The sequence below is a fragment of the Poecile atricapillus genome, chromosome 20 (genome assembly GCF_030490865.1).
Source record: "Poecile atricapillus isolate bPoeAtr1 chromosome 20, bPoeAtr1.hap1, whole genome shotgun sequence".
NCBI classification, from domain to species: Eukaryota; Metazoa; Chordata; class Aves; order Passeriformes; family Paridae; genus Poecile; species Poecile atricapillus.
In genome coordinates this window covers 9902423-9913032 of record NC_081268.1, presented here as the reverse complement: position 1 = coordinate 9913032, position 10610 = coordinate 9902423, and the positions used below count along the sequence as shown (strand labels likewise).

At 55.4% G+C, this 10610-nt stretch overlaps 1 protein-coding gene across 1 annotated transcript; it reads left to right on the top strand.

Annotated features, from left to right (window-relative positions):
* Positions 1 to 2341: 2341 nt before the first annotated feature.
* ANAPC2 (anaphase promoting complex subunit 2) lies at positions 2342 to 10341 on the top strand. The gene is made up of 13 exons (XM_058853475.1): positions 2342 to 2472; positions 3413 to 4035; positions 4624 to 4756; positions 5284 to 5458; positions 5566 to 5685; positions 6155 to 6272; positions 6349 to 6530; positions 6666 to 6807; positions 7540 to 7615; positions 8182 to 8385; positions 8540 to 8669; positions 8955 to 9190; positions 9900 to 10341. The coding sequence occupies exons 1-13, from the start codon at positions 2407 to 2409 to the stop codon at positions 10110 to 10112; spliced, it is 2418 nt and encodes an 805-aa protein (XP_058709458.1). The 5' UTR covers positions 2342 to 2406; the 3' UTR covers positions 10113 to 10341.
* Positions 10342 to 10610: the final 269 nt, after the last annotated feature.

Below are 10610 nucleotides of genomic sequence, written 5' to 3'. Positions count from 1 at the left end.
AGCTCGGGGGTGTGGCAGTGCAGAGTGTGCTGCTGACTCTCTGCTCCTTCCCCCGGTGATCCTGCTCATCCTCGGAGCTGGGATTCACACCTCACTGAGCACTCCTTTGCACTTCCCAGCTCCATGCCCTGATCCCTGCCCGGCTCCTCCAGCTCCCTGCGGGCAGAGCAGGGTGAGTGCTGTCCCATCCTCCTGGGATGTGCCTCAGGATGGCTGTCCTTAAAATGAAGGGTATTTTATTTTGTAAATGCCTACCCTGATCTGTAGCGTTTGAGGATCAGCTTTAGTGGATCTCTGACTAATACCAAAGCACGTCTGAAAGGAACATGTACTTCTGCAAAGGCTTTTATTAAATGTGTGGCATCCTTGTCCCACAACAGCAGCTCTCTCTGGCCAACAGGACTTTCCAGGCTGAAGAAAAGGTTTAGGAATGCTTTTGTCGACGTACTCGTGGTCCTAATGAAGTGCTTTGTGGCTCAATGGCTTTACCAAGGTCCCCCATTTCTTCCTTCAGGAGATCTAGCAATGTCTGAGAATTGTCCAGTATCTGGGAAAGAAATAAAAATAGCTTATTTTTACATAAACTGTTTCTCTTATGAATTCCCTTCCAATTCAACTGATCTGCCTTGCAGCAATAGGAGTTCTCCAGCCCTTCAGCCTCTAATTCCTGGTGATTTATTATCCTCACTGTGGGAATATCTGTGGGAGAATTTCTCTGGTATGTGTTCATATTCTGAATATGAAAGGCCCTAAGCAATTTATCTGCCTTGGAGCACTAGGCAGAGAACTGCCTGAAGCAGACTGGGGTGTATTTGGTTGTTTTGGGGGGCTTTTTTAGGGGAGATTTGGTACCTGGGCTTTTTAGGTCAGTATTAAATTGTGCTCAGCAGACCCAGTCTTAACTCTTTTCCACTGTTACAACTGCACATTTTGGGTTTCTGGCTTCAAGACTAACTCAAATCTACAGTGACCTTATGGCAGACTAGATCTGTTATTAATTTTCTCCTATTTTTAGCTCACTGTGTACATAATCTAACATCCCTGCTTCCTATGCTCTAGGCTACAACATATTTAGGGGACATTTCTGCCTGTCCATCTCACCAGTTAAAAATTTTAACACAGTGGACAAACTGTAACCAAATGTGATGGTTATAGTCCAAAAAAAAAACTATGTTCCTTTGAGTTTGTGGAAATCACCAAGTGATCAGAGAGGAGCTGAGGAAGTGCCCCACGGGACAAGGTGCTGGAAGAAGCTGAAGTCCTGTGAGGGCTGGCAGAAAGCAAGGAGTGACAAACCAGGGATGTACATCCACAGGAAAGGAACTCTGTTACTTTCTGTCTGTGGGACACCAGCATCTCCTCACCACCTCCTTCTACCTCCTGTGTCAGTTCAATTCAATAAACAAATTCATCCGCAGGCTGGGGGTGTGACTTGTATCTCAGGTAAGGTTTCTTTTTACAGGGGCTGTTGGTTTGTGTACCTTACAACATACTTTTTAAGCTTTTAAATTTTTATATGAGTTTCCCCCTTCACTTCAAACCATCAGGTCTTGAAGGAGGTCGAGGAAACAGCTCCAGCTTCATCTGACAAGTGATGGCCAGGGGAAAGCACTGACCTGGGGACAGGAAGAGGAGCTGACACAGCAGTTGGTCACATCCAAAATGCAAACAGGAGGAGAATTTAGGCAGCAGCTAAGGGGGGAAGGGGTATTTCTGACACAAACTCTGCCTGGTCACCAAGAGGAAGATTGTTACTCATCTGAAAAGAGGCTGGGAAGATCCTTTTTTAAAAAAGAAAGCTGTTGGTGTGTAATACAGAAGTGACTTCAGCTCTGCCCCTGTCTGTGGGGATCAAGCAGATCCTGCCTGGCAGTAACACACACAGGGACCAAAATGACAGTGCCAGCCCTCGTTCTTTCCTCCTTCCCATCTTTTGCCCCAACAATTAGACACTTTTAATGACACTATTCCATTAAAGATGAAAGAAACTACACTAAACCTTGGGCTCTCCTCCAGTCTCCACACACCGAGCGCCCTCAGTACCTGCCCGGAGGCCGTGTCCATGTCGGCGATGGTGCGGGCGATGTGGGCACGGGCGGACCGGAGCCCGGCCAGGCTCTCGCTGGTGTCGGACAAGCGGCGGGAGAGCAGGGCGAGCCGAGCCTGCAGCCGGCTCCGCTCCACCTCCTTGGCCCGGATCCGCCCGCTCAGCTCATTCTGCCGGGCGCGGAGCTCCGCCAGCCCTGCGGGACGGCACCGTCAGAGGGCCCCGCTCCCCCTGCCCGGCCCCCGGCCCCGCTGCCCGCCCGGCCCCGCTCACCCTCCCGCAGCGCCTCGTGGTGTCCCCGCAGCGCGGCCCCGGTGCCGCTCATCGCCGCCGCCGCTCCGCCCCTTCCTGCGGCCCGAATGGAGCTCTCGGCCGCCTGGCACACGCTCAGCACCGCGCTGGTGCCGCCCGCCGCGCTGGGGCTGGTGAGCGGGGACCGAGCGGGGACCGAGCGGGGACCGAGCGGGCCCTCACGGGTCGCTGCGCTCCGCCGGGCACGGGGCAGGCCCGAGCCGCCCCCCCGGGATGCTCCGGCCTCGGCTCCTCCCCGGCCGGGCCTCGCTGGCTCTGGGTCCGCGGGGCGGGTGGGAACGGCCGGGGGTGAGAGAGAAACGGCCGGGGGTGAGAGAGGAACGGCCGGGGGTGAGAGAGGAACGGCCGGGGCTGGAGGAGGAACGGCCGGGGGTGAGGGAGGAACGGCCGGGGCTGAGGGAGGAACGGCCGGGGCTGGAGGAGGAACGGCCGGGGCTGGAGGGGGAGGAACGGCCGGAGCTGAGGGAGGAACGGCCGGGGGTGAAGGAGGAACGGCCGGGGCTGGAGGAGGAACGGCCGGGGGTGAGGGAGGAACGGCCGGAGCTGAGGGAGGAACGGCCGGGGCTGAGGGAGGAACGGCCGGGGCTGAAGGAGGAACGGCCGGGGCTGAGGGAGGAACGGCCGGAGCTGCCGGGGCCGGGGAGGAGTGGACGGAGCTCCTGGGTGTGCGGGGGGTGGTGGCTGCTGGGGGCTGTCAGGGAAGGGCCGCGGGTCCAGCCGCCCCTCTCCCTATCAGCCCAACCAGGAGCAGGACCAAAAGGCCACAGCTTGCCCGGCCGTGCAAGCTGTTGGCCAAAGAAGGGTTTTGCTCCAGAGCCCTGCATTTTGGGTGCCCAAGGGTGGCTCACAGCATTCCCACCAGCAGCTGTGTCCTGCAGCAGCCACCAGCAGGGACAGCAGTGATGTGTGCGGGTGTGAGCCCTGGGAGGGTGCGCTGGGCATCCAGCGGTGAGCTGAGACCCTGGCAGCTCACCATGGAGGAGCAGCATCCCTGACAGCACAGTCCCAATGTCCTCCATCAAATGCTTACCTTGTGTTCCCTCCACTTTCCAGGCAACCCCGAGGGCTGAAGCTGCAGGGCCGCTGCAGGATGCCGAGCTCCGGGCAGCGCTGGAGGTGCTGCAGTGCTACGACTTGCACTCCATCGTGGAGGAGTGGTTCATCGAGGTGCTGCAGACTGACCTGCAGGCAAATATCGCCCCCGAGTTCTGGATCTGCATTAGCCAGTATGAGAACATGGTTGAGGAGCCCCAGTGCGCAGTGCTGCTCCTGGACGCGTTCAGTCTGCTCAAGTGCCGCCTGGAGCCCTACCTGAACAGCCTGGAGCTCCTGGAGCAGTGGACCAAAGCAGGCCTGCTCCTGGGGACAGGTGCTCAGACGCTGAAGGAGAAGGTCTACACCATGTTCAAAGCTATCCTCTTCTTCTCCACGACCAAATCCTTCCAGGAGATGATCCAGCAGTTCTACAGCCGCACGTTCAGGATATACATGCGGCAGTGGAAGAAAGGAGAGGATGGAACGAACGAGTGTGAGAGCAGCATGAGTGAGCCTGAGCAGGAGAGTGACCCAGAGGAGGGCGGAGGAGAGGGCCAGCTCTGTGCAGGCTGCAGCAGCAAGAGGGAGCAGTGCTGGTGCCCTGAAGCCATGGGGCAGTTCCAGCAGCTCAATGACATTCTGTAGGTATCTCACGGGGTGGTGGCTGTCACTCGGGGCAAGGGGGAGTCTGGATGGGGAGCAGCAGCAGGTTTTATTGAGAACAGGGGGAGCTGTGTGAGGTCAGGCTGTGTCATGGTGGTGGGTAGAGAACTCAACATGGACTTTCTGCTTTCAGCTGGTGGTTGAACAAGAGCAGATCTTTAGACAGAGTGTTCCTCTCCCTGGCTATGAGAATATTCTCCTCTTGCTCTGAGGTCTCTGACCACAAAGAAGCAAACTAGTGCAAGGTGTTCCTGCCCATGTCAGGGCTTTGGACTAGATAATCTTTAAGGTTTCTTCCAACCCAAACCATTCTCTGATTCTATGAAAACTCTTTAAAATTAAAAGGCTTTTGATGGCTGTAAATAATGTCAGTAAGGAAGATGGGGTAGCAGCATGCCATGTGTTGCACCTGTAGCCCATCTCTGTGGGCTCTCGGAGCTTGTGGCCTGAGCTGGGCCTGCCTCTGTGGAATGCACAGGGAGGGTGGTGCCTTCAGCTATAAGATTTTCTTGATTTGCTGGTGCCTTTGCCCCCACACGTTCCTGACGGTGTCCCTGTGCCCGCAGCCGCCGGCTGAATTTGCTGGAGAGGGTGAGCGCTGACGCTGTCACCACCATCTTGCACAGGATGATCGAGGAGAGGATGGAGCAGCGCTGCCGTGGGGAGTACGAGCACTCCTTCCTCAACGAGTTCCAAGAGGTAAGGCAGGTGTGGGGGCAGTGAGAGTCCTCCCTGGGAGATGTGCAGCTCCTGTTGGGTTTTAGCCAACAGGTTAAAAGCAGATTCCAGCTTAAACACCTGGTCCAGGGCTTTGACTTCCAGCAGGCCTGGCAGGAGAGGTGGCTAAAACTCCCAGTTTTGGCTGATTGTGGAGGGGAAGGTTTGTTCTGACCTGTGCATGAAGGACTGTCACATTTCACCTCGTGATGTCTGTAGTAAAGAGGGAATTTCTGTGGTTCCAGTTTACAAACCCCAAGATCAGCACCTGGCCAGCAGAGGGCCCTCCCTCTGTGTAGGTGAGACCGTAATTAGAATATCCTGTATCTTCAGTTAAAGTTCCAATTCTTTCAGCTGGGCTTTCCCCAGCTATAATCCAGGCTGGGGCACATTTGAAGAGCAGCTGGGGGTGATGCTGTCCTGGTCCAGCTGCCCCTTTCTGCCAGCTGGGGTGGGTTAGGACGTGGCATCCAGCTCTGTGTTCACATGTTTCTCCCTTTCATCTGCAGTGGATAGAGAAGGTGATTGGGTGGCTCAGCAGGGTGTTCCTGCAGGATGGCCCCTCGGCACAGCCCTCCCCAGAAGCCAGCAGCACCCTGAAACGCTGGCGCTGCCACGTCCAGAGGTTCTTCTACCGCATCTACGCCAGCATGCGCATCGAGGAGCTCTTCAGCATCATCCGAGGTGCTTCACCCATGGGCTGGGATTGGGTGGGTGAGAGAGCTCTCTGATGTGCCACCCTGCCTCCCCTCAGAGCCTGGCACTGCTCCTGATCACTGCTTGGTTTGCAGATTTCCCAGAGTCAAAGCCTGCTGTGGAGGACCTCAAATTCTGCCTGGAAAGGACTAACCAGAGGCAGCAGCTGCTCAGCTCCCTGAAAAATGCTCTGGAAATGAGACTTCTGCATCCTGGTGGGTTTTACATCCCTGTCTGTGTCCTGACACTGTGAGGAGCCTGGGCATCAGTGGGGATCTACTTGGAGCTGGTCTGGTTTCCTGTTTGAGGAGTGAGGGGCAGTCACCATGCCCATCACACGTTCTTCATGTTCCAGGGGGCATGGCAGCAGCAGCTGATGGCATCCCAGCCCCCTTTGGCCTCATTTTTCCACTGTGGTCAGGAGCACAAAGTTTAGCTTCAGTCCAGGTGGGCAAAGGCTTCTTTGCACTCTCAGGGCTCAGCTCTGAGCCTCCATTCATGCTCAAAACTGGTTTCTCAGGCACATGGATCTGATCTGCCCCATTGCCTTGGGCAGTAGGGCAGCAAAGCCCTCCTCCTCCCTCACCACAGATAGAACAGAGGGCTTGGACCATCCAAACTCCTTCTATCCAAGCCATTATTCTGTGCTGCAGGACTCTGACTCCCTCTGCTCCTCTCTTGCAGGAGTCAACACCTCTGACATCATCACTCTGTATATCTCGGCCATCAAGGCCCTGCGGGAGCTGGACCCTTCCATGGTTATCCTGGAGGTTGCCTGTGAGCCCATCAGGAAGTACCTGAGGTAGGAGGAGTGTGGGGCAGTCTGACACATCCCCTTTCCCTCCCCTCACTTGCTCTGTTTCCATTGCTGCTGGCAGGACTCGGGAGGACACGGTGCGGCAGATCGTGGCCGGTCTCACGGGGGATGCTGAGGGCTCGGGTGACCTGGCAAATGAGCTCTCCAAAGCTGACCCAGTGACCCTGGAGAATGGCCAGGAGAGTGATGATGACATCTCAGAGCCAGGGGACTGGGTTCCTGACCCAGTGGATGCAGATCCAGGTGAGATGCTGAGCCCAGCAGTCCTGGCAGCCGGCTGTTTTCCCTGCTGGGCTGGAGCCTTCAGCAGCTCATTTGCTGCTCCTCTGGAGCTGGGCTGGGGCAGGTCCCTGTTCATCTCACACTGGATTCCACCAGGGAAATCGAGCTCCAAGCGTCGCTCCTCAGACATCATCAGCCTCCTGGTGAGCATCTACGGCAGCAAGGACCTGTTCATCAACGAGTACCGCACGCTGCTGGCTGACCGGCTGCTGCACCAGTTCAACTACAGCGCTGAGAGGTGAGGCCCCAGCGCCCACAGCCAGGGCTTCCCTGGAAAAATCACCTGAATTTTCTTTTACCTGCTGTCTGAAGGGTAGAACTTTCAGACTCAGTCCTGTCAGTGGCTGTTTGTGCAGCCAGGAGTGCCTTTGGCTATTTGCTTTGCAGCTTTGAGTTTGTCTCTAGAATTCCATGCTCAGTCCTGCCCTTGGCTTGTGTTAGAGTAGGAATTTGGAGACACTGACATGCTCTTAGCTCCATCCCACATGTTGATGGCCCCTCAAGTGGAAGGGATGGGAGATGTGTTTTTCTGAAATACAGAAAGTTCCACCTGAACACGAGGAAGAGCTTTGCTGTAAGGAGAGGTGACTGAGGAGTGGAACAGGAGCCCAGAGAGGCTGTGAGGTCTCCTTCCCTGGAGATATTCCAAGCCCATCTGGACACAACCCTGAGTGACTGCTCCAGGGGACCCTGCTTGAGCAGGGAGGTGGAACTGGATGAGCTTCAGTGGTTCCAGCCTGAACCATTCTGGGATTCTGTCTTTAAAAAGCTGCTGGCCTAGAGGAGGTGGCTGTTCCTCCCTTGGGTACCAGGAACCATCCTGGGCAGACTCTGTGCCTTGCAAGGCTTCCTAGGAAGAGCATCCTTGTGCCAGGGACTTCCTTTTTTTGGCTGTGTGGTGAGGGGTGGAGGCCAAGCCAGCTTTGTCCTCCTGAGGGCCCCGTGCCTGACCTGCTGTGTCTCTTTCCAGGGAAATCCGGAACGTGGAGCTGCTGAAGCTGAGGTTTGGTGAAGCTCAGATGCACTACTGTGAAGTCATGTTAAAAGTAACTCCTTTTATTTTTTAAATTCAAGTCCTGTGTGTCTGAGCCCATTGGGGAAGGGGAGGGACTTGAGGAGTGACTCAGAAAGGGTTTTTTAGGAAAGTGGGGGCTCCAGAATGCCAGTGAGGGGCTGATTTGTGGCAGGCAGGAGTGCATTTAAATCATGTCTGTTTTTAAGCCCTGTGGGATTATCAGCTCTGGGGAATGGTTGCTCTGGTGCTGCTGTCTCTCCTGCCCTTCCTGCAGTATCCTGGCATTGAAGAGCTGGGCTTGTCCAGCTCCTCTGGGGTTGGGACTCTGGAGTTTGATTCTTTTGGAGCACTCTGGGAAGAACACAGGTGTGGAAGGCCTCCAGTGAAGGCAGTGTTGAGTTATAACCCCTCCCTCTAACATCCCACAAATTTTTCTGAGTATGTAGTAGACTTCCAAGTAGAATACACATGAGAACACGTCCTTTCCATCACCCTTTGGAGAGAACACTGTTCACCTTGTTGAAGCCTCTCCTTCAGCACTGGTTAGCACTGGCTCTGAAGGGAAGGAGCCCCCTGAGCCCCCTGTGCCTGTTGCAGGACATGGCCGACTCGCGGCGCATTAACGCCAACATTCGGGATGAGGAGGAGAAGCTCCCTGAGGAGGAGAGGCCTCCCTTCAGCCTCGTGGCTGTTATCCTGTCCAGTGAGTTCTGGCCACCACTCAAAGAGGAGAAGCTGGAGCTTCCAGAGCAGGTCAAGGAAGCCATGGAAGCGTATTCCAAGAAGTATGAGAAACTAAAGGTGAGCCCAGCTTAACCCTCCTTAGGAAAGATTTATCCAGTCCCCTTTAGCTGCTGGTTGGCCCACGCTGTTACAGTGGGGCTTGCATTAACCCAGCACTTGGTGGTTCCTGCTGGGAGATCTGCTGGGATCAGCTGCTTCCCCCTTCTCCCAGGCCATGAGGACCCTGAACTGGAAGTACCACCTGGGGCTGGTGAGCCTGGACGTGGAGCTGGCTGATCGCACGCTCTCCCTGTCCGTGTCTCCTGTGCACGCCGCCATCATCCTGCACTTCCAGACCAAGAGTGAGCGCTGGGCAGCCCCTGTCTGTGCTTCCATGGGTGGGAAAGACACGTTCCTCAGGCAGCTGGAGGCTCTGAGAGCTCTGGCAGGAGGACCAAGACCTGGTGCATGGGTTTGGTTCTCCCACAGGGTTTCCAGCACCCAGCAGGGCCACAGCTCTGCACCCCTCTGCTTGTTCCTGGCAGTGCCTCCCCTGCCTTAGCCAGCTTCCTTCCAAATCCTGGCAGGCTTGGGTGTGGAAAGTGTCTGGTTCTCCATCTCCTGTCTGATTTCCATGGTCTCTGCAGGCACCTGGACGCTGACAGAGCTGAGTGAAGTGCTCAAGGTGCCTGTGACGTCGCTGAAGAGGAAGATGACGCTGTGGCTGCAGCAGGGAGTCCTGCGGGAAGAGCCCGAGGGCACCTTCACCGTCATCGAGGAGGAGCAGAAGGACCAGGTGGAGAAAGTTGTTCTGATTGACAGTGACGAGGAGGGGGACTCTGCCATGGCCTCACAGGCTGACCAGAAGGAGGAGGAGCTGCAGGTACCTGTCCCTGTGGTGATGCAAACATCCTGTGTTTTGGGTTTGGGGAATCTGATTGAGATGATGGATTCAGTTTGCACTATGGATTCACATTTTCCACTGCAAGTGGCTGAGTCCAGCACAAACATTTGGGTTTTGAAGTGGGTATCTCTTGGTTAATCTTTTGATGCTGGATCACAGCCTTCCCTCCAGACAAATGCCCAGCTGCTGAGTCAGGGAACCATTTGGAAATCTCCAAATTGTTTTTTTTTTTTAGTTTAAAAAAAGAAAAAACGTCTGAGACATGATTTCATATTTGAAAATAGCCATAACTACTTTGGATGCACCCAAGCAACACTTTTTGGCGCTTCTGACTGCCCAAAAAACTTACCCAGTACTAACAGCTGGGTCTTTGCCTTCTCTCTGTTGTGGTTCCTGGACATTTCCAGTGCCTTTCCTGTCTGTGAGTCATACTGTGTGTGTTGTGCACCACAGCATTGTCATACTGGTGTTCATCCACAGAGGGTCATGTGTGTGCTGCAGGTCAGATCCCCCTGTCTAGCTCAGTGTCCCAGCACTTTGCTGCTGCTCTTGGATATGCCCTGTTTGAAGACCCCATGCTCATGGCTGAGGGCAGAACTTAGTGCCAGCTGCATCCCTGCCTCGTTTTTGGGATATTTGCTTTGTGCTGTAGTGTCAGTCATTCACTGTGGCCTGTGTCCCTCTGCAGCTGTTCTGGACGTACATCCAGGCCATGCTGACCAACCTGGAGAGCCTGTCCCTGGAGAGGATTCACAGCATGCTCAAGATGTTTGTGATGACGGGCCCCGTGGTTACTGAGATCGATATCCAGGAGCTGCAGGGATTCCTCCAGAAGAAGGTGCGGGACCAGCAGCTCATCTACTCAGGGGGTGTCTATCGCCTGCCCAAGAACTGTAACTGACCTGGCAGTGTCCCTGGGCACTCCTGCCTGTGCCTGAGCTCTGCTCCAGAGTGCCACCAGCTCTCAGTGTCCTGCTGGGGGTTCTCTGTACCCCCTTCCCCGAATGGCTGTCAGCTCAGCAGCAGCCTGGACACCCCACGGCTGGGTCTGCTCCACACATTCCTCCCTCCCTCATGTGAGTGCCTGGGCCCACTTCCCTGGTTAATAAATAAATCTTTTTCCAATGGTGTCAACTCTTTTCTTTCCTCTTGGCACCTCCCCATGCTGGAGGGGCAGGCAGGAAGCTCCCCAGTCTGCCAGGCACTGTCTGTCTTTCCTTGGGTGTCCATGTGCAGCCCCAGAAGGTTTTGGGAGGGGGCTGTTGGCTCCAGCTGCTGTCTGGGGCTCTGTGTGTGGCTAAAGCAGTGTCTTGCAGCTGGATGAGACCCTGGCCAAAACCAAGGTTGGGGGAAAACTGCAGGGTGCCCTTGTTTGGGACTCTTAAATTGTGTGGAATAA

What these genes read in the sequence shown, in the direction of transcription:
- ANAPC2 (XM_058853475.1), top strand. Translation starts at nt 2,407, where the DNA reads ATGGAGCTCTCGGCCGCCTGGCACACGCTCAGCACCGCGCTGGTGCCG. An exon ending in TCCTCAACGAGTTCCAAGAG is followed by an intron (nt 4,757 to 5,283) that starts GTAAGGCAGGTG and finishes TTTCATCTGCAG; the next exon opens with TGGATAGAGAAGGTGATTGG. An exon ending in CCCATCAGGAAGTACCTGAG is followed by an intron (nt 6,273 to 6,348) that starts GTAGGAGGAGTG and finishes TGCTGCTGGCAG; the next exon opens with GACTCGGGAGGACACGGTGC.